General features: G+C 37.1%; 1 protein-coding gene across 3 annotated transcripts in view; it reads right to left on the bottom strand.

Annotated features, from left to right (window-relative positions):
- KCNH7 (potassium voltage-gated channel subfamily H member 7) overlaps positions 1-23,616 on the bottom strand; it is a 508,611-nt gene that overhangs the window by 55,175 nt on the left and 429,820 nt on the right. For all 3 annotated transcript variants that reach the window (XM_045299839.1, XM_045299843.1, XM_004703787.3), the window contains 2 exons: positions 19,308-19,707; positions 12,201-12,400 (listed from right to left, as the gene is read on the bottom strand). In XM_045299839.1, coding sequence (XP_045155774.1) covers positions 12,201-12,400; positions 19,308-19,707 — 600 coding nt within the window. The remainder of the gene's footprint in view (positions 1-12,200; positions 12,401-19,307; positions 19,708-23,616) is intronic.

Here is a 23,616-nt window from a genome sequence, read left to right as displayed (position 1 = left end):
AAAAAAAAAAAAGCATATCCTCTCTCCCGTTCTTTATACCCTCTCTAACTCCAGGCCCCAGTTAACAGCCTAACTATAAGATGTTACTTTACTTTCAGAAGGATACTCAAAGTTCAATCAGATCCAAATTACATCAGAGCCAGAGATGAATGGAAGTGTGGTTGATGGGGTGTGCAGAGGGTTTTATCACTTTTATACACATGTCTTCATTACTAAGGCTCTAGAGTCTTACTGTTAACTCAGCAAAAGCCTGTCTTAAAAGAGTATGTTAGGATTTCTGAAATAAGGTCTCAGGGGACACTTTGAAACCTATTAAGGTCTCTGAGGGACACAAGAGGGATCTTCCTCCAGCAGAATAACTTTAGCACCTTCAACTCCTCTCCTTCAATGAGGTGCTTGAATGTGGAGTGAGCCGAGGGCAGGATGTTACCATGGTGGCGTCTGGTACACTCATTGCACCTAGTTTTTCCCAAACAGAATGACTATAGGATGAATTGAGTTTGTTCAAAATGTAAGAAAAAGGGTGTCTTTCAGCTGGAATTGTAAATAAATTATTTTAAGTACCACCTTGCCTTGAATCAACTTTATGGTTTTCAAAACACTTTTCCTGCATATTTTAGAATGAAATATTGGATTGCAGTCTGCATTTTACGTGAGGAATATAGAGTGGTGGTCATCCCCATGCTTCTAATGTGAAAGCTGAAACATTCTGAAATGTTACTTGTGGGAAAATTTAGATTCACATTGGGTTTAGAAGTCTTCCATGGCTTGTCATCATATTGGATTTCTCTAGCTGCGCCAGGATGGTGAAACAAAATGTTTCTCATTAATTTTGTTGATTGATTTTATAAGGAATGAATGGCATATAAATCTAGCATAAATGTCCTTTTCATTTTGACCAGATAGGGTATTCTTTTTTCTTAGAAATTTGAAGGCAAGATAACATTGCAGCTGCCTCTAGAGAAAGTGACAACTGTATCAGCAATTCTCCAATGTGCTGCAAAAGAGAAGAAATTCTCAAAGGAGCAGTAGTTCTCCTCTAGCTAACAGATTACTCTTTTATTAACTGTCTTGACTGTGATCACCCATTCAGTGCCATTGAGTCAGTTTTGCTTAATAGTGATCCTACAGGACAGGGTAGAACTACCCCAAAGGACTCCTGAGACTTTAACTCTTTACAATAGTAGAAAGCCTCATCTTTCTTGCATGGCATGGCAGTTAGTTTTTGAACTGTTGATCTTGAGGTTCGCAGCCCAACTTGCAACCATCAAGCTACCAGGACTCCATGACAGTGATAGAGTATTTTAAATGCTCTAGGCACTGGTAAATTCAAATAGCCTGTATATCATCATTGAGTAAGAATTCCTAAATCTCTTTAGGCCAGTGGTACTTGTTATTGGAATTAAATAAGCCAATCACATATTAGGTAGAAGCTTCAAATTTTGTGTGAGAAAATAGGCATTTTTCCCTCTTACAAAAATAAAGTTAAAAACTTCATAAAATCTTTATAAAAGTAAGTGAGTTAAACAAAGGTAGCCACAAATTACTGTTGAGTAAGGTCTGGATCCTTAAACATTTGAAATGTAGAGATTTCATAAGTATCACACTCTCATTATCGTATAAGACAAATATAAAAAGAAGCAAGGCAACGTGATCACAAAATCAGAAATGCTTGTAAATTAGGAGCCATATTCTATGATAATCTTGGGCTCAAAGAAGAAACAATTTAGAGAGTGAGGAAAGGAGGATACTTCATATAAAAATCCAAGGGGTCACAGAAAAAGCTGTATCCAAAGGGTACCCAAACTCAAAGACATTGATGTAAAGAGAATGGACTGACTTCATTTTGCTGCTGATATGTATGTGTACGTAGAATGCCCATGAGACATTTCCCCAAAGCGAACCATACTGAATTGAATACAACCAAAGGAAGCATTCTATCCGAATAAGGCAGAGGATTTGTTAAGGGATATGGATGAGGGAGAAATAACATAAACTGTTTAACTTCATAGTATCTATTCCACTGCCCATCAAGTGGATTCTGATTTGTAATGACCCCATCAGATAGAGAATTGCCCTTTTGCATTTTTAAGGTTGTAAATCTTTGTAGGGACAGAAAACCTCATCTGGCTGCCACCAAGTCACTGGTGGAATTAAATCGCTGACCTTGTGATTAACAGCCCAACCAGTAATCCACTAGCAATTAAGGGTCCTTTTATACTATGTTTCTTTTTTAAAAATCATTTTATTGGGGGCTTGTACAACTCTGATCACAATCCATACATCCATCCATTGTGTCAAGCACATTTGTACATTTTTGCCCTCATCATTCTCAAAATGTTTGCTTTCTACTTGAGCCCTTGGTATCAACTCCTCATTTCCCGCCTCCCTTCCTGCTCCCCCTTTCCTCATGAACCCTCGATAATTTATAAAGTATTATTATTTTGTCACATCTTACACAGTCCGACGTCTCCCTTCACTCACTTTTCTGTTGTCCACCCCCCAGGGAGGAGTTTATATGTAGATCCTTGTAATCGGTTCCCCCTTTCCTACCCCACCTTCCCTCCACCCTTAGAAAAAATATTCCCCCAAACCAGACTCACTGCCATCTAGTTGACTGCAACCCTGAAGGACCGGGTAGAACTGTGCCTGTTGTTTTTCAAAAGTGTAACTATGGGAGTGGACAGCCTCTTAGATCTGCACATTGCTTGGTGGTTTCGATGCGCTGACCCTGTGGTTAGCCATCCAGTCACTATGCCACGAAGGCTCCTTTCTATTATGTGAAAGCAGGTATAAATGTAAGGCTTCTTAGAATTACTAAATTATATATAGAATAAGAATAAAATTAACAAGGGTGTAAATTTCTAAGAAGAAATGATAAAATATTTCTGAATAAGATGTTATTTTCTGAGACTTGGCCAATTTTGGCCAATCAATTAATTAATTAATTAATTTTGAGGGATGCTTACCAATGCTTTGCTGAAATATTAATAAATCTTAATATTTTACATTTTCTGATTCCTGTGAGTCTGATTGAACAGTTTGATCTTTTATTTATCTCATAGCATTGAGGATTTTGATAATTGAAAAAAGTCAAATATCTTATATGAAAGATGAACAATCTTAATTGGTCAAGAAAGAAAATATGGCGAGGGATGATGTGGCTTATCAGGTCCAAAGGCATAATACAGAGCCACTAAGCACTCACCACTATTATATTGCTGTAGAAATGGATCAATTTATGTGTCCTAATTATTTAATACTCAGGTAGCATTTTAATTCAATATATTTAAACAATTAATTCAGTGAGTACTACTGTCTAGTTATGAGGAAGAAAGCCTTTTGCTAAATAAATTACAAACATTATGAAATTTTCTTTATAATAATATAACTATTTGTACAAAATTATCTGGAACTATTTTTATAATTTGGAGAGTTATATGGAATATTTTGAAAACAGCACAGGTCCTATGAACTATAAGAAGCATTGACTAAATTGACAATAGGAAAAATAAAAACTAAACTAAACTTATGTATCCAAAAGATGCTTTAAATAAAACCAAAATATTGGGAAGAACAAAATCACACACACAAACACACACACACACACAAAACGTAGGGACACATTTCCATACAGATAAAGTATTAATGTTACAGTCTACAAAGTTTAAAAACTATGTTAGAAAAAGATAACCCATTATGGAAAAATGCTATAAATAGGTAATTCATAGGAGAAAAATCTGATTGACATAAATATGGCTTCTCAACATGTTGTATAGAGGTATGTTTGCATGAATATGGAAAGGATGCTCATACTCAGATATTAACTAGGAGGTGAAAATGAAAAACAATCCTAACACCGATAGCTAGTAAATGGGTGGGAAAAGCACTAACATTGTTGGTAGAAATGTAAACTGTTAGAATATTTTTGGAATGTAACCTTACAATATCCATGAAATTAGAGAATACAAGTGTCACCTTTACCTCAAGAATCTCTTCCCTAACAATCTCCTTTAAAAATCAAAATATGAAGATTATATGTAAGGGTTTTTATTGAAGTGCCCTTTGAAGTGGGATAAAATTAGAAGTAAAATGAATGCCCAATAAAGAGAGAATGTTTATTAGTAAATTATATAGTCTATAAGTTACATACTATTATATATTTTATACTTCCAGTATATAAAAGATATTACTGTAGAATACTATATGACATTAAATTGTATCAATTAGTTGTATCAGCGGACTTGGGAATATTTTCATATTATGTGAGTAACATTAAACTTATACAATTTAATATTATTTTTAATAAATAAAGCAGTTATTGAAATGTGTGTGGCTGTATATATGTACATTTGTGTATGTTTATCTTAGCAGAGGAAAATGTGTGGATGGTTATATGAGTGGTTCATATGGGTAGTTAAGGGCTAATGTGGTTGGGAAGAGAAAGAATAGAGAATTAATTTAAAATATAAAATTAATTTTTATAAGGATTTCACTAAAATGTGTCTCTCATTAAAAACAATATTTACATTATTATTTAATTTACATAAAATCTGGTATATGCATGTCTGACATATGTACCATCAGAGAAGATGGCCCTCAGTTAGAAAAGAGTTTTTTCAGGCTATAATAAATTATGAAATATAGTTACCTAAATATCACTTGGTGTTATCTTGGGATGGAAAGATCTAAGGTAACTATTAACATGTTTACATACTGTTTGATAGCTTTACAATGATATATATTATTTAAGAGGAGAAACTGAAGTTAACAAAAAAGACAGATTTGTGTTTTCTGGGAAACTCTCCAGTAGAAATTCTAGAAGACACATATTGACTGGGGGTTAATGATCCTAAACTGAATTGCCTTTGAATTATTCCTGTTTCTACCACTCCTCTGACAAAAAGACAAACCACATTTCTGTCCGTAATCACTCACTGCCACTGAATCGATTTTCATGGGTAGCAACCCTATAGGACAGAGTATAACTGCCCTTGTGGGGTTTCAAGGCTGTAAATCGTGATCGGAGTAGACAGTCTCATTTTCCTCCCATGCAGTGCATAGTGGGTGTGAATTGCCAGTTTTGTCATCAGCAGCCTAATGCCACAAGTCATCAGAGCTTCTTAGTAGATAAATACTCAATGAATATCTACATCAAAATATTATTGAAATCTTAATAGACTTTAGATGTGAAAAAAACCTTGGCTCCTTAATTCCTCTAAGTTTGCTTCAGAGTTTGAGTAGATGGTTTCCTTCTCAGTCGCTCAAAGGATTGCCAATCATAATATATAGGAAAAGTATAATAAGCCGGAAAAAAACTCATGGGAAAAATAATCCTAATGCTGCTTGATGTGATTGAACTATGGAATGATATCTGTATTAACTCCTAATAAAATGGTTACAAAGAAACCAGATTTATAGATTCCAATTCTTTGCACAAAGACTGGTCAGGCTGAAAGAAAGGAAATAAACCAATGAAATGACTTTAAAATCTGCTCAGTACTTTTAGGAATGATGGGTTACAAAAGCTATTAACCACATCCTTTTCTCAGCAGGTGCAAGAGTTGCGTCCCTTCCTTTGCTTTGCTCGGTTGTGGCCGTTATCTAGGCTAGGTGGTCACTTCCATAATGTCTTCACCTGACAAGTTCCTCACCCTTCGCTGTTTGCACCGTTCAACAAGATGAAGCTTCTGACATCACACTTCTCTTCATTCTTCAGCTACCCAGTCAAGGAAATAGAAATTAATTTCTTTGTTATAATGCTCTGGCCCTACTTGTGATGTTACTGGTTATTAGCTATTAAGAATAGTTTATAAATAAAGCAGATACATTTAGAGAAGATGCCGGGTAGGTCGACTCTGGTGTAACGTCCTTCTCTTGGAACACCCATTCATGCCCCTGTTTTCTTAGTATCCAAACAGTATCTGGGTAATTACAGTGCTAAGCTAGGTAAGATTTGGAGATGGCCTGCTATAGTTTAAATAAAACTAGTTATATACATGTGGAGTGAATATGTAAGGAGCCCTGGTAGTGGTGTGTGTTAGGCATTGCACTGCTGATTGCAAGGTCAGCAGTTCAAAACCTCCATTCCCAACAAAGGAGAAAAATGTGGCCGGCCCTGCCATTAAGGCACATGGATTTGGAATCTCTATATAAGGCTGCTATGAGTTGGAACCTGATGGTAGTAGGTTTTAGCGCTTTTGATTTGTAGGTGTTGCTAATCATAGATATGTTTTGGCTCTGTGTATAAGGGGATACTGATCTGGGCACCATAGGAAGAGTAACTTCATTATATCGTATATACATGGTATTTTCAATCACTTCCTCTACATGCAAAAGCTGGACAATGAATCGGGAAGATGAAGCGAGGATGGTGGGACTTTGTGCATCTTGTCAGGAAGGATCCATCCTGGAGAAAGACATCATGCTTGGAAAAGTAGAAGGTCAACAAAAGAGAGGAAAATCCTCCTCCATAAGATGAACTGATTCATGTGGCTGCAACAATGGGCACAAACATAGGAGTAATTCTGAGGCTGTTTGTTGTAAGACCAAGCAGGATTTTGTGTCTTGTGAGCTGGGACCTTCTGGGCATGCTAAGAACAATACATTCCTTAGTGTTGCTCCAGAGGGTTAAAAAACGCTGTTAGAGGAGAACTGCCCCAGGAAGAGCCTTCTTAAGTGGCCCGAGAGATGAGTGCAGATTTTCTGCTGAGGGTCAGCAGAAGCCCCAGATGTAAATAAAGGTATATCTGACAGAAAATGATTATGCACTTTCTCATATGAGTAACAATGAAAAGAAAGCCAAGCAAAAGGACTGAAATAAAGCTATATTTCTATTGTTATTGCTGCCTTAAGGGTATTGCATAAATTACATCAGATAAACCACTCTTGCTTATTTTCCCCAGTAAAATATAGGATACAAAATTCTGACTTTGAATGGAGGTTTTGTATATCCATTTTCAATATAGTCCTATGGGAATGTCTGAAGACAATTCTACCATTGAAGACAACATTAGGCTTTTATATTGGGAGGAATTATGGGTGGTTTGAATCCATTAAATTTGATCAATGTTATTATTTTAGAATTTGATTGAAAAGATACTTAAAATACTTTCAAAGTATATTTTAAACTGAACTTTGATTATTTTCTGTACTGTTCTAGTATTGAATATTAGACAACTACTAAATGATCTTAAATTGAACTGGGTTTGAATTACGACTGTACTCCTTCCACTCCAAAGAAAGCCTTTTGAAATGCCTCAAGCCCTTCAGCGTAAGACATTGCACTTGGGAGTCCTGCTCAATCACTACCAAGGTTTCAAGAGTTCTAAAACATTTCCAACTCACTACTGCTAAGAGGAACGTTATTAATAGATGGAGTAACCAGAGCACACAAGTGTGAGCATCCTGCCAGCACAGTGTTTCTGCAAACGCCATTCATCATATGGAAAGCCCAAGGCCAGGTTGTCATGACTGCTCTTGACTCAGAAACCTCTAAAGGACAGATCCCATCACAAACGGACTTTGCACGGAAGCATCAAGGTGACAATTGTAAATAAGTCCTTTTTGATAGTTGTAGAGGACAAAGTCACCATTGCGATACGTGAATGATCACTGAGCCTGTCTTGACATTGCTTCAGGTGAGAGGGTCCCTGATGATCTCTATTATTTTCTATATATTTTTGAGAGGGTTAGCTAAATGGCTTTTGTGTAAAATAAGAAGGGTGAGTGAACCTTACCCTTTCTCAAGAACTTGTAATGTTGTGTTGCTGCAGTAGATTAAGTATGGGTAGGAAGGCCAGGTGTGAACAATTCTTGCTGATGTAAAACTTCACTACCTGCCTGATTTCTGCAGAGCTGGGTCATTCTCACCAACTAATCTACATGCAGTTAAAAATCATTTTTTCAGTTCATTGTGTAAAGCTATTATTTTAACCTAACTCCTAGATAGTATACATTTCTTCAGAAAAACCCCAAAGGTATCAAAAACATTCATACTTATTTTCTCACTTTGATTGACTTTGTTTTTTAGCATTCCATCATAATATGTTTAGCCTACTATGTTGACCTTGGTGGTGTTTCCCCAAATGTCTGGTCCTCAAATTTTCATACTCTACCAGTTGGCTGAAATCATACACCCCCTTCTTTCTCAGGAAATAATCTAGTCTTTACTTGACCAAGGAAACCGGGCCATATAACACAAGAGTCCCTTCATACTTTCTCCATTATCCTTTACAACAACCTCCACTTTTCTTGACTTTTCACTCTGTCTTTAATGAGAACTTATCTACCTTGCTGAAAAATATATTAATTTTCCTTTGCTCTTATTCCAATTCTTTTATATGTCTGCATTTCAGAATGAGCTCCCTAATGTTCCAGGGTTTAAAAAACAAAAACTGAAACAACAGAAAGTATTCATCCACCGCCCCCCACCCCCCCCACCCCCGACAAAAAAAAAAAAAAAAGAAAAGATTACCTGCCTTAATTATGCTTTGTGTCTGCCCAGATCTGTACCTTTCCCCTGGCATAGTCTGAAATGGTCTCTGTTCGTTCTCTGGTACAAAAAATCTGCTCACCAAATTTGTTTACTCCATATGGAATCTCTATCTTGAACCACAAAGTCTCCCATAGTAATTTTTTTCATATTTCAATATCTGAGTTCTGTTGCTTCAAATATGTTTTTAAGTGATGGGTTAATCACACTGTAGAGAGGTTCAGTGGCTTGCCCAGCTTAGTGGCAGACTGAGAATCAGTCCTTGGGTCTTCTGGATCCCTTTTCTGAATCGTTTTTCCTATTACACCGATAATATTTAGAGGTGGGGTTGAACTACTAGCTAAGAAATAAAATTGTTCATTAAACATTCTTAAAGGTTCTTCTTTTACCCCAATGTGTAATATTAAATTGTGGTGTGATTTCTCTCCTAAGTGGTTTATTTCCCTCCAGCCCAAATAACTTATGATCCATGGCTGTTAAGATCCTTTTCCATGCAAAGCAGCCTCTTGTGTGCAAGGACGAGGACGTCTGAGTACACACTCACACGGGAGAGGAGGTGAAGTCCATGGTCGCACTGTAACTAAAGCTAATGACAGAAGGATTGAGACTAGGTCGCAAGAGGACACTGACCTGGAGACTTCCTTGTGTGAGGTTTAAAGATGCCTTCCATCCTAATCTGAAAAAGCATCACCTTTGAAATGATTTTTACTGTTCCCAAGCCTGCCTGAAATGAGACTCAAAATCACATTTTCCCATGACTTGTTTCATTGTCCTGGCCCTTTTCCTGTAGTGCTCTGAGCCATTTGGGAGAATGAAAAGTGCCCATTACTATTCTGAGAACTTGGGAACATTTTGGCAATAGCTTTTCCAAAAGAGCAAAAGATGCAAGAAATAAGGAACAATAGCTGCACTTTGTATGTCTTTTAAAGTTTTCTATTTCTTTTGTGGATGAACTATCAAGTCATCAAACGTGTGGGGTCATGAAAAACCATTTTAAGTCAGTAGTGTGATTAGAAACCTAAAATTTCATTGGGACAAAGAATACTGATAAAAGTGAACTTCTAAAATGCTTCATGAAAAATTATGTCTAAAGTTATACATAAATGAAATAACATGGAATGGTGATGTAAAATCGAAGAATTTAATATCTTTCTATGTATCACAATACATAAATTTGAATCCCTTTAAGTGGTTGTTTGATTGCAGTTGAGATAATTATAAGATAGAAAGACAGGGATCTTAATGATTTTGGAAGTAAAATCTATCCACTTTGTATTTATCTCTTTTACCTCTCAATAATCAATGATACCGTTGTTTTCCACTAGTCAGCTTTGTTTTACATATCGTGCCTAAGAAGCAAGGATTTCCCATTTGTAGAGTTGGCAGTTTCTTGCACTTTGATATTGTACTCACTTTTCAGTCACAAGATGATAAATGTAGACACTGTGTACAAACAAGAAGTTCATGCAAAGGCAAGCGCTCCACACCACATGCAAGACTCAACGGCACATGGTTTAGAGCTCACACACTCCAGGATCATGTAATACTGGCATGCAGATGAGAGGAAAGGAAAGAACCTTGATCATGGAAATAGAGGATGATGAAAGAATGACATTTACTTTATGACAATTATCTAATGCAAACCGTATACCCATAACCTTTACCAGAGAGGAGTAGGGGTAGAGAAGCAATTTTTTTTAATGGGAGTGGGGAATTGTATCCAAATATTACTAGAGGTCAAGCCATTGCCAAAGTTAAGAGTCTCTAATCTGCACTTGGCCTCTCACACATCATCTCCCCCAGCTTCTTGCTTTGTGTTTCCTCCACTACATCATGCACAAGAAGATCAGAACTAACATTAGAAATCATTGAACAGGCTCTACACCTGACAGATAACAAGGGTGTTCTCCACAATTTACACGAGAATTAAATTGGATATAAATACCTCCTGTTCTTACCGGTGGGTGTTGTGATTCCATGTATTAAGGTGTGAAGCAGACAGGAAAGAGATAAATCTTTCATAAGTACATTGTAAATAGGCAAGTGGTATCTAAACCATATTTATTGGTAATAGAGTCAAACAATGAAAGGTAAATAACTGTCACAAAATAGACTTTCTATAACAAAAATGGTCCCCAAACTAGAGTTATATGGAGAATGGAGGTACATTAAGAATTTGTTGTTTTACTAGGGTTATTGAGATAATCAGGCTTTCTGGCACAACAAAATGTGTTTCAGTTCATATGTTTGACACTGCTTCAGCCAGCCCAGCATTAGAGAATCCTGAGTAATTTCTGAATGCTGATATCTTTTTTCAAACAGTAATAGTGAGGAACATATATGAAAGTGGTCAATTTGTGGGTGCTCATTCTGTGTGATTAAAGTGCTTTGTGAGATCAACTATCAAATACATCGTTCACAAGGAACTTTAGGATGATGAGAAATAAATCATGGAGTTCAGTTACCATTTTACATTAAATGTACCAGTCAATTAGCTTTTTAATAGAAATGTTATATAACGGCATGTTCTTACTTGGGTTCAGATAAAGAACACATAGCTATGATAAACTGATCCACATATGCTATGTGTTTAAAAATAGTCAATATTTTCCATGCTTTCTGCACTTCGATTGCTAATTGTGCACACGTGTGTTTCGTTTTGTTTTTTTTTTGCTAGAATACTGCTGGTCAAACAAAAATATCAACCCAAATAGCAGAGTCTCACTTATGCAAAAACTTTATTAAGTTTTTGTTTTAACTGTGAGTGATTTTTATGCTCTGCAGATTACTTATAAACAAGGTCTTTGTCGAGTGGAGGACTAGCCAGGTTGGAGAGAACCATATTTAGAATGTTTTTGTTATAACTCTATGATATGCCATGGAATTTGAATTTGTTCAATAATTTAGCTTTAGCAGTCTGTCTTTACAGTCCATCAAATGGCCAAAAGAATGTGAACATTTCCCCTCAAAGAGATACTACTTTGGACCACAGTGATAGTATTAATTTTGTTGCTTTTTGAAAAGTAACAGAGAGAGAAGGGTTGTGACAAAAGATCATTGATGTCAAGTTTGTTTAAAAGTTTTGAAGTAATCCATATTTCCCCCTTGAAAGAAAAATGCATTAAATCAGGTACAGCAAAAGGGCACATAGGTAATTGTTTACAATATAGGAAAATTACTCTTAAGGAAGCATGACACTTCTGCTCATAAAATGCTTACAATATACTTAAACTCTCTAATCTCTCCCACAAATTCTCAAAAATGCCTCAGGTTTTAAAAGCATTCATCTTGGATCTAATTAATATACACATTATTTTGATTTGGGGGAATCATAGTCATTATTATTTATTGGTTGAATCATAATGAAAATAGGTCCAACTGATCTTTTGAGTACTGGCAACTAGGCTACGTGACGAAAGCCCAAGTCCCAGGCCAGGCAATGCTCTCTCTAAACAGCAGCGGGAATTGTACTACAGTTATAGCAGTTTGCATCATGTTATAATGCCTTTGCCACACAGTATAACTAGATCTAGCACCATGCAATGCCATGAGTTGAGATGAGAGACTATCTTCAGGGGAGAAAATAAATACCAGAGAGAGGAAAACAAAAGCAAGGGGTTCAAAGCTGGTGAGACTGGCTTTTCCATTCTGGCTAGAGCTATACAACGGCTGTGGAGCTTCCGATTTGGAAAAGAGAACTGCATACCATGTTCATGTCAATTCCATTGGTGTAAGTCCACGCATGCTGGAAATACTCCTCGAGCCGCTGTCTCAGAGGGTTAGGGATTTGGTGGAAGCGAATGAACTCTTTCACTCGCAGCATCTGCATATGGTATCTGGCTGTTCCGGAGTATAGTCTTTGGATGATTGCAGATACATTCCCGAAAATGCTTGCATACATTAGTGCTGGAATGGGTAAAAAACAAAGTTATAGAAGAACAGGCCATGTGCTAGGACATATTGTATAATATTAGAAATACAAGTATAGACACTTGGATGGTCTCAATTCAGTTGTAATTATTTGCCATTTAGCCCATGGGAGTGGGGAGGTAGATAAGTGAATACTATTTTAAATTTATCAAGTTTAATGGTAAACATGAAAATAATGCCCAGTTCTATCTAAATTCACCATGGATTCTAAATGAAAATAAAATCTCTCACTGTTTACAATTTCAAAATCTGAGTTAAGGTATACGTTTCAATTAATTGTATCAGTGCCATTCAGCCTCGTCTCACCTTTGGACTTTATAGTACTAAAAATCTAGCATAATCTTGACTTTAAATACTTTGGATTTACTGAGAAATTATAAGCTGTTCCCTTTCAAAGTTTGTGTACAATTTTTGGTCAGTTAATTTTTTTAAATCATATTACTGCATAAGAAACAGCCTCTGATTTAGCATATGAATATAGTTTATCTTTGTAGTGAAAAATTAAATACATTTTTATTCTTTCGTCTATAAATGGAAAATGCCTTGCCATTCTTTTCTCTGTATGCATTACGGAAGCGAAAACATCGTTGTTCGTGTCTCCTGGGCTAAATCTTTGTGATTTAAAATAGCACCTTTAAACATCTGTGTGTTTGCTATTTATATTTGTATTCAGGTTCTAATAATTCTGCAAAGGAAAGTTATATTCTGTTCAGAAAGGTACATAATTATATATGACCTGCCTATCAATCTTGGGATCTGTGTCAGAACCTTGGAGAAAAGATAAAATACGTTTAAGTTACTTGGACGGTCATAATCCAAGCATGTAGGGGAAACACAGCTAGAAGAGTTTGATTAAAGTGTAGCCAAGCAGTACCGTTTCTTCTTTTTTTGGTCTTAAACACGTTGTTGAAACCATTTTCTCTCTCTATAAACTACTTAATCATTCTGAAAGTAAGTTTTGCTTAGATTTGGGCTAAGTGCTTTACAATAATCTATCTTCCTGGGCATTTGCTTTATTTTCCAACTTATTTCTGTTCCATGGTTAACATGGTCTTTGTTCCAGGGAAAGAAGTGACTCATTGTTTTCTTGTATTTAAGGGGATGTATAATAGGGAGAGCTATAGTAAGGCTAAACTGGGATATAAGAGAGAAATTATCAGTCAAGTAGACAAGTAACTTAGATTGTATCTTGCAAAGGAAAAGAGGTGAGTTTACTTTCAGTAAATGAATGGTTAATCAAGGAGGGAATTAGCATTATTTGCTAATTTCCTGTGATATGCCCGTGAGAAAAAATATGTGACTTTTCTTCAGTGTGTAGTCTTTGGAGCCCTGGGGCGCTATGATTGTTACATGTTGGTCCAGAGTTAGTCTCTGAAACTCACAGGGGCGGTTCTACCCTGTTCTCTGGGGCCCCTGCGAGTCCATGTCTACTCTCTGACAATGAGAAGCAAAATGTTGGAAATGCCTGTTGGTACTGTTAGATCTCCGAAGTTCTTAGGAAGAAGTTTAGGTAGTACAGATGAAATTCACTGAATTATCAATTAAAGACATATATTCAATGTGATTTTTTTGTTTTGTTGTAGTCTTCCTTCTTTACCTAAGCCACATAATTACATGAAGAAAAATGGTCAGAAAATAGTAGTTTTTAATAAATATTGCTTAAGATGAAACCCAAGTTTAGTTTGTGTTCTAAGTAGGTATTGCCTTCACAATGACAAGATGGCAAAATCTATACTATACAGGTACAAGATTTCATACATAAGCAAGCATTTGAAGTATTGATTTTAGGAAATTCTACAATGATGTCTTTTAGAACTATAATGAAGTCATCAATATCACTTCTATTTTTTTTTAATTAAGGAAGCAGTTGAAGCCAAAGATTTCCAAAGAGAGGGATATCACAAAATGACTATATTCTGTGTACATCATTCAGTTAATATCCACCAAAGAGCATTAAATATCATTTAGAAGAAAGATAAAAGACTATCCACAGGTATTTCTCTACTTAGATCCATATATTTCACTTTGCTTTTCTTAACAGGGATTTCTTACTTCATCAAAATGTTTTTGTTGTTGTTGGTTGGTTGGTTTTTATACTATAGAAATGAAATGGTATAGCTTACAAGTTTTTCAGCACATCACACTTGAAATCTGATAAGTTGACCAAACTCATATACTTGGTTAGTCAGGAACTGGTAGTTTAGCTAAGCTGAATGAAAGCATATACTTTGTTTTCCATTCTATAACACAAACCTTATTGATATTGTAACTTCAAGTTAAATTTTAACTTAAATTTTTTTATTGAGGTGTACTTTGCATATAATACAACACATCTATTTAAGTGTGCAGGACGCTTTGGTCTGACAAGTGCATATATTTATGTAAACAGAAACAAGATGCAGAGTATCTAAAATCCCTCCAATAGACTTCCTCTTGTCCTCTTCTTATCTGCTCCATTTACTCAAACCCTAAGCAACCACTTATCTCTTTTCTGTCATTAGAGATTCATTTGCGTTTTTGAGACTTTAGGAAATCATAATATATGTATTCATTTTGCCTGGCTTCCTTCCCTCAGCATAATGTTTTGGAGATTCATTCTGTTGTGTATGTCAGTCATCCCCCCCCCCCCTAAATCTTTCTACTGTATGGGTTGATCACAGTTTGCTTCTCCTTCTGTTGATGGAACTCTGTTGCCTTTAATTTTTGTCTACTATGAAATAACTCCAAGAAACATTTGTATGGCCATATAATTTCATTTTTCTGGCTTAAGCATTTAGCCATGGAATTGCTGAGTTGTATGGTAATTGTGTATTTAACCTTATTAGAAATTACCAAACTGTTTGCCAACTGCTTGTATCACTTTACATTTCCATCAGCAATGTTTGAGAATACAGGTTGTTCCATGTTCTTTCTAACATTTGGTATTCTTGGTGAGTTAGTTAGTTTATTGTGCCAACCTGGCCAATAAACATATGGGGGATTAATTGAAGGGCGGAGGGATAAATGGCTTGGTGAGCCTCGCCTTTCTAGTTCTCGGGTCTCTTGCTTTGTGATGGTTGGACCCGGGTGCAGCTGCCTTAGCAGTTCCTTGCTTCAACTGGCAAGGCTCACTTCTTGCAAGACATCCCCAAGGAGAAGCCACTTGGACCTACCCTGATGCAGCCCTGGGTGCTGGAGCAGTGTGTGGAGACCCCTGTCAGCACTGAGATGTTTACACATTCACTGACTCAGCTTTCCTCCTGCAGTCAGCATCATTGCATCTGCTTTGTGAGATGGAGGAGGACTTTGTGGATTGGTGTTGGACATATGGGTTAATATTGGACTTGTGGGCTTGGGCAGCACTGGGTTGGGATGTTTTCTTGTTGCACACTTAACCTATATATACAATTCTCTCTTATACATGAGTTTCTGTGGATTTGCTTCTCTAAAGTACGCAGACTAATACACTGTCTTTTTCATTTTAGCCATTGTGTGTGTGGTGTAGATAGATACTGTAGAATTCTCTCCACTTCATCACAAACCCATATATAACAGATGGAAATTTTGCCTAGCCTTGTATGAGCCTCATGATTGTGGGGCCGTTTGAATGGACTGTTGCAGCTGTGGAGTCAATCCATTTCCTTGACTGTTTCCCTTGTTTTCACTGACACAACGCCATTCACTAGTGATTGGTGTTTCCTAAAAACATGTGCAAAATAAGAGAGTCGAAGTCTTCACGTCTAAGCATCGTTCTGGTTGTATTTCTTCTAAGATGGATTTCTTTATTCTTTTGGCAGTATGCCCTAGGGTCACTGTTCTTTGCTAATACCACAGTTTGAATGTGTAATTATCCAGACATTACACTGCATGATATCTCAAGTTTTTAGCTGGATTTTTCATTTAACTATTGATAGTATTCAGTGTAATTATTGCTTATCACATACTTCATATGTTTTCTTTAATGATATGTTTGTTCACACACTTGGCTCCTTTTAAAATTGAGTTGTTTTTCTTCCTAAAATGAAGGTGTAGGAATTCTTGATATACTCTGTCTAGAACTGCTTTTTCAGATTTAGGTGTTGAGAAGGTTTTCTTCTTGTCTATCCTTAGGATCTCTGGTGGTGTAGTTGTTATGCGTTGGGCTGCTAACCTCATGGTCGGCAGTTCAAAACCACTAGTCTGGAGAAGAACAAGGTTTTCTACTCCCTTAAAGAGTTACAGCCTTGGAAACCCACAGGGTCAGTTCTACCCTGTCTTGCAGGGTCATCAGGAATCGGTATGGACCCAATGGCAGTGAGTCTATCCTTTGCTGTGTCCTTCTTTGAAGTGTTTTGAAGAGCAAGACTTACTAATGTTGATGAGACTTTTCACGCCAACTTTTATTTCATGGCTCAGGATTGTTGCGTCCATAACATGAAACGCCACATATTCCTGGGCTGCGAAGATCACACCTGTACTTTCTTCAATACATTTTACAGTTTAAGCGCTTCTGTCTGTTTATGCATCTGCGGTCATATATTTTCTTTCACAGGTGATATTAGAAACATCAAGAACAAATATTTTATTTTATTTGTGGTTTAAGCCATGGGGGTTGAGAGTCACAATAAAGTATTTTCTAATAGTTGAATTCATAAAGTGGTAAGAATTATGTTTGTTTAGAGAGATTTAATTTCTTTAGGATGGCTATTTCTATTTTTTCCCCCAGAAGACTTTTCTTCTAGTTGTTCTTGGCAGCAATGCTACTTCTGTGCTTATAGCCAAGACTGTTGAAATTTGTAGGATGTCTTAAAGTTATTTAAATTTAATGCTGTGTGGTTATGCAAGTATAAGCGAAGATAAAACATGGAAACATATATGAAAAATGCATTTTAAATGAAGTAAGTAATCACCAAATGTATGCAAGTTCTATAGAAATGGCTTATTTAAATACATTGCAGAAGTCAATTGTTAACATGTTTTAAATTAACTTCATATCTAAATTTACTTAAAATATATGTACAGCTGAATGCTAATTTTAGGAAAACTTAAAAAAATTCATTATATATATTTGCTAATTATTGACTGGAATTAGCAAGTTATTTTTTAGGGGTTTTTGATTTTATTTTTAAATAAAAGGATATGCACATATTCTCTTTCTATGCACATGCACACACATGCACATTTTAAATTAGAACCACGTGCGAGTATATACACACTATATATATGGTATATATAGTATTACTACACTTTCTATATACATAAACACAGAAGGAGACTTTAAAAAGTTGATGGAAAAATGGAATAGGAAGGTAAACTCCACAAGCTTTTGGAAGCCCTTGTGTGTGTGTGTGTGTATTCATATAAAATATGTATGCAGGCATAAAAATGAGGCTATAAGTAAAAATATTTATGTACTTTACTAGGGTTCCAGTTCATGCATGCATGGATATATTGCACACACATATGTTTAAACATTTCTCTGTGGTCACTTGATGGCTACACACAAGTTCTCTTAGCAATACAGGTACTTATTAAGGTACCTGGAAAGATACTTTTGCGCCTTGGGGGGAAGTTATTTTAGGGTCAGGACTAATGGTATATTGTAACAAAATACGTGGACCTCTTCCCATGTCATTGAAACTTTGCAACAAGTTTGCAAGAATGTTGTGCTAACGGGAGGTTGGGAAGACCTCAAAGACAGAGAGGGAAGAAGACCATGCACTTGGACGCACGGAGAAACCAGCTGAAGTCTAGAAACTAGTAGAATACTGAAGCGGGGCTCATACAAGGTTTGAAATTGTAAATTTCATGCAAACATCATGCCCTTATTAAAACTTTCAAATCTATGGGAGGCAAAAATGTTGTACGATGATGGCAGCTCAGGCTTTTAAGCAAGACTGCAACTAATGGAGCCACTTATGTGGAATGAACCATGATTGAGGATTCGCCAATAAGATCCAGAGAACATGGTCCAATCAAAACAGCGGCTTCTAAGGATACTTTTTTGGTAAGTTAAATTCTCGACAGTTTAGCTGAGGTTATAGCAAGTTTTTTTCGTATTCCAAAGGCCTGCTAAACTTTCTTGAGGGGCACAGGGGCTTAGTAAAAAGTAATTTTAAGAACATAGAAACTGCATTGCTGTGAAAAAGTTGAGAAAATTATGCAGAGAATTTTTTCCCTCCAACATGACTAAGCACCAGCTTTTTCTTTGACTCTAAGAAAGGTTGCCCCATGAATATTTCCTCAGGAACCCCCCCCCCAGCCCTAATCTAGCCCCTCTGGACATCTGTGTCTTCCTCAAACTCAAGCAACATTTCAAAGGAACACTATTTGGGTCACCCCCGGATGCCCACACTGCCCTTTTGACTTAGTGCAAATTGAGAGACACAAGCTTCTTCAGGGAAGAATTAGAGCGAGAGAAACACCACCTTCAACAGTGTGTAGACCAAGAGGGAGGATTCGTAAAAAACTCCTAGCTTCATATTTTGATATTTTTGTTCAATAACAATGTTTTATAACAAGATTTTTTGACTTACCCTTGTGTCTGTGAGAGAGAGAGAGAGAGGGGCGGGGGGTGGGGGGGGATGGGATGTAAATTTAATGTTCTCATTCTAATCTGAGCTCAGCTCAGCTCGAAATAGAAACCTAACCATTGATAATAAATTATGCCCAGTTTTTTTTTTTAAGAACAGTGAGAGTGAGTTGGAAGTTTTAGTTCCTGAATTCTTACACCCGTCATTCCAGTTTTATGTCTACGATTTCCTGAGAACTTAAAATGGATTTGATAGAATATAGTCTTCATATATCTAATCCCATTATCGCTACATTTTTCTCTGTCTCTTTAGCTCATTCTAAATATGTCTACAGATACCAATATTGTGGTGTTGTTTTACTATAAAAATTAGCAAAAGGGAAATCTACTTACAGCCGATCAACATGACACAAATGGAAAAGATTTTCTCCGAATTGGTATTAGGAGACACATTCCCGAATCCCACGCTGGTTAGACTGCTGAACGTGAAATAAAGTGCGGTGACGTATTTGTCTTTTATGGATGGTCCGGAACTGGAGTCACTGTCATTGTAGCGCTTCCCGATTTGTAGTCCTAAGGAATCCAACCATCCAATCTTGTCAGTCAGGTATGGCCGTTCCACGTTCCCGATCGCATACCAAATGCAAGCCAGCCAGTGAGCAATCAGGGCAAAGATGCACATTAAGAGCATCAGCACGGCTGCTCCGTACTCCGAATATCGGTCAAGTTTCCTGGCCACTCGCACAAGACGAAGGAGTCTAGCTGTCTTCAAAAGGCCAATTAATGTTGTTGTCTGGGGAAATAAATGCTCATGATGAGTAATGGTTGACAATCAATTCTAAATGGGTTCAAGTGATATAAAATAGGTTGAAACAGATGAAAACAATATGGTAGTACTGATAATAACTGTATATTTGAAATCAGTAACTAAGATGATGTCTTGTTAGTGATTTTGCTTTTGTTTTGGGAAATCCTTTGAAAGTGCACGACACTTTAATTTACTATCTTCAAGTAGAAGACCTGCAGGAGAGAGCATCGATTTTTTATACTCTAACCAAGTGCTTTCCACATAGCTATTGTTGTCTTGCTTTTCAGTTAATTCTGACTTGTGGCAACTCCACATGTACAGAGTATAACTGCTCCCTAAGCTTTTCAAAACTATGACCTCTGGAAGCAAATGTCCAGGCCAATTGTCTTCCAAAGTGGCTCTCAGGGAATGCCAACTGCCCATCTTTTGGCTAGTCATCAATTGCTTAACTTTTGTACCAGCCAGCAGCCTTCTTGGACATAACAAGTGCTCAGTAAATCATGCATTCACATGACAAACATTCCTGTGTGTGTGTGTGCCGAGCCAAGGTCACATGCCGGCATTCCAGGGTTGACCAGGAAAGACGAGGTGGTTTTGTAGTAGACACAGTATTATTTAACAGAGAAGGCATCTTCTCTAAGGAACAGAAGCAAGGATTTCTCCCTAGTAGGGGACACAGATATTTTAAAAATAAACAAATAATGAGATAACTTTTGATAGTGAGAAGAACAATGATAATAAAAGAGTAAGATGACCGAAAGTGCTTGGTGTGTGGGCTGAACTGGGACTCAGTTTAGAAAGAAAAAGGAAGTCCAAAGAAGGCCTGGCTGAACCACAGATATGTGAGTTGAGAGAGATTTGCTAACGAGGAGCTAGTCAAGCAGATCAGTGTGGGAACACTTATTTGAAGATCACACATATGCATTAGACCTATATTTAACTGCAGTTTTCTGTTTGTTCTCTGTAAATATGCTAAATTGATCAATTGTTTCATGATAATGCAATATTTCAATGATACTGTAATTGTATTTTAGCCTTTGGTTGTGACATGTGTAACTAATTGCATGGTTATTACTGACCAGGTATCTAATGATAGGACACTTCCATATAATAACATGATACTTAAATGGTTGTTTGGACTTGGAATCTGATAAGTACAAATTACGAGTTCATTTTTTAGGCTTCCTAAATAATGTCAACTATAAGTACTATATAATTCACAGGGCATGCAATTATTCCATAGTTACATGGTGTTTCCAATCAATTACGGAGTCATTTTATCTTAGTGTTGGTGTTTATTTCACAAAGTACATCCAAATGCATTAAGAACACTTGTATCTATTACCCATATTGATTAACAGTGACTTTCAATTAAAATGCTAAATTGTGCTATGAGCTATGTTTGTTAGGTTGTGTTTTCCTGTCTTAGTAGTCACAAGGGGTGGACCCATCAATCACGCCCAAATGTGTTTCAGTGAGTATTGCAAGCCCTAAGGATGTAAGAAGGGATTGGGGGGTTGAAATATGCTCATCGCAACAGGACCTCCTTTTTTGCTCATTTGGGATGTACAGAGGGGAGTCTTCTCTATTTCTAGTGCTGTTATTACTATGATGATGATGAAAAGAATGATGATGAAGTACATTCCCCCCTCACCCTTCTCTCACAGATTAAAAAAAAAAATTACATCATTTTACTGAATGGAAGAAGGGTATGAGTTAGTGTTGGGTGGATTCCTGGGAGAAAAGTCAATTTTCCATGATGTTAATATTGATTATTTTTACTTAGAAGGTAGGTGTTGGGCCTAGGTAACAACTTTGTGCTTGAATTCTTCTCTACTGCTGTGTGATCTTAAACAAGTTATGTATTTAATCTTTAAGCTTGTTTCATCCTCTGTAGATGGGAATAATAACGGCTACCTCACATGGTTCTTACATAATACCTAATCTTCATGTTTTTATTTGAACATTCCAAACCTGCTTGTTTCCATGAGTTAGCAGGAACTGTGTATTTTGAAGTGTGTTAATAGGTCTCTCACACCTTCCAAATGCATAACTTAGATCTTAGGAATCCCAAGAATAGGGTTTTCACCAGTGCCCTTGCAGACCCTCCAGAAAGTATGCATTCAGCATGCACCGACTGCTCAGACTAACTGGAATCATTTTGGTTCAGTATTTCAACACATCTATGCTCAAATTCTTTTTTTTCTTCCTAATTTTGCTGTTTCTTTATAAATAAATCTAGAAATATTTTATTGTATTGTTCAACACGTCTCTTCTTTGGAACAGAAGAAGAGAAAAGACACAAATAGTTGAAATACAATGAATGTTATTTAGGTATAATGCTGTAAAACATACTATCTTTAACAAAAAGTAACACAGTAGTAATAAGCATTAAAGACCACTAGAAGAGACCTGGGGGCATACTTGGTGCCCCGTAGGGCAAGATCAGCATTTTGAATCCCCCAGGTGTTCGGTGGGGAAAAGATGAGACTGTAAAGAGTCAAAGTCTTGGATACTCACAGGGGTCAGTTCTACCCTGTCCAATAAAGTCACTATGAGTTGGCTTCAGCTTGATGGCAGTGAGTGTATGAGGGTTACCCCGCCCTCCCCCCCCAATGGAATTCCTCCCACTGACCCCAAGCTATGTATTTAATTTTTTAAAAAACAAAACAACCTTATCACCTTCAAAATACTCTCCATTACACCTAATACATTTGTCACATCTGTGAATCCATTCTTGGAAACATTTTTCAAATTCATCTGTTTGGAGGGCTGATAGCACCTCCCTCGTTTTTTACTTCACCTCTTCCAAGTCATCAAATTGCTGTTCTTTAATGTTCCTCTTCATTTGCGGAAACAAAACGGAATTGCATGGAGTGAGGTCGGGTGAATAAGGTGCGTGGGGCAAGAGAGCATGCTGTTTTCTACCCCAAACTGGCACACTGAGAAGCCTGCATAAGCAGATGCATTGTCGTGGTGGGAAAAACATCGGTTCCCCATCTGCCACAAATCAGGTCTTTTTTGTTGCACATTGTTAGGCTATCTTTTCAGAACCTCTAAATAGAAAGCTTGGTTAACGGTCTGACCTGGTGGAATGAACTCCGAATGAACTATCTCCCTCACATCCAAAAAACAAATGGATATTGTCTTGATCTTTGATTTCACTTGACGAGCTTTTTGGGGGCAATGTGAAATGGCGTCTCCCACTGGTTTGATTGATGGCTTGCTTTCAGGGTCATCAGAATAGCACCATGCCTTGTCACCAGTAATGACCTTGGAGTAAAAGTCTGGGGTGTTTCAGAGCTGTTCTTTCAAAGCGCGGCATGTTTCCACTCAACACTTTTTTTGCTGCTCATTCAGAACCCAAGGCACGCATTTCACAGCGGCCCTTCTCGTCCCCAAATCTTCGGTGAAAATTCGCTGAACGGAGCTCCAAGATCGTCCAGATAACTCCCCCATCTCTGCGATGGCCCGTCGTTGGTCTTTGCACACAAGTGCACACATTTTGTCAACATTTCCATCTGTTCAGGAAGTTGAAGGACGACGTTTCACCTTTTTTGAAATGAGAACACTACTTGTACACTTGAGTTTTTCCCACAGTCCTGTCCTTGTAAGCTGTGTTTAACATCACAACAGTTTCTGTTGCATTTTTCCTGAGCAGGGAACAAAATTTCACTGGCGCACACTGTTCTCTAAAATCAGCCATCACTAAAAAATGAGGTTCGAGGGAAACTGCTTTTACCACAAAATTGACTGAGACCAGAGACAACCTTTCCAGGAGATGCCCCTGGGTGTACTAACTCAGAGCGAGTTGCTCGATGCTCCTACCACAAAAGCTCCACCCAGTGGAGGTTGTTTGTTTGTTTGTTTGGTGGGGGTTCTCCCCTTGTATGT

Source organism: Echinops telfairi, unplaced genomic scaffold, assembly GCF_000313985.2.
Source record: "Echinops telfairi isolate 266 unplaced genomic scaffold, ASM31398v2 ScPeMD7_4;HRSCAF=17, whole genome shotgun sequence".
In the NCBI taxonomy this organism is placed as follows: domain Eukaryota; kingdom Metazoa; phylum Chordata; class Mammalia; order Afrosoricida; family Tenrecidae; genus Echinops; species Echinops telfairi.
This window is presented reverse-complemented; position numbering and strand designations above follow the sequence as displayed.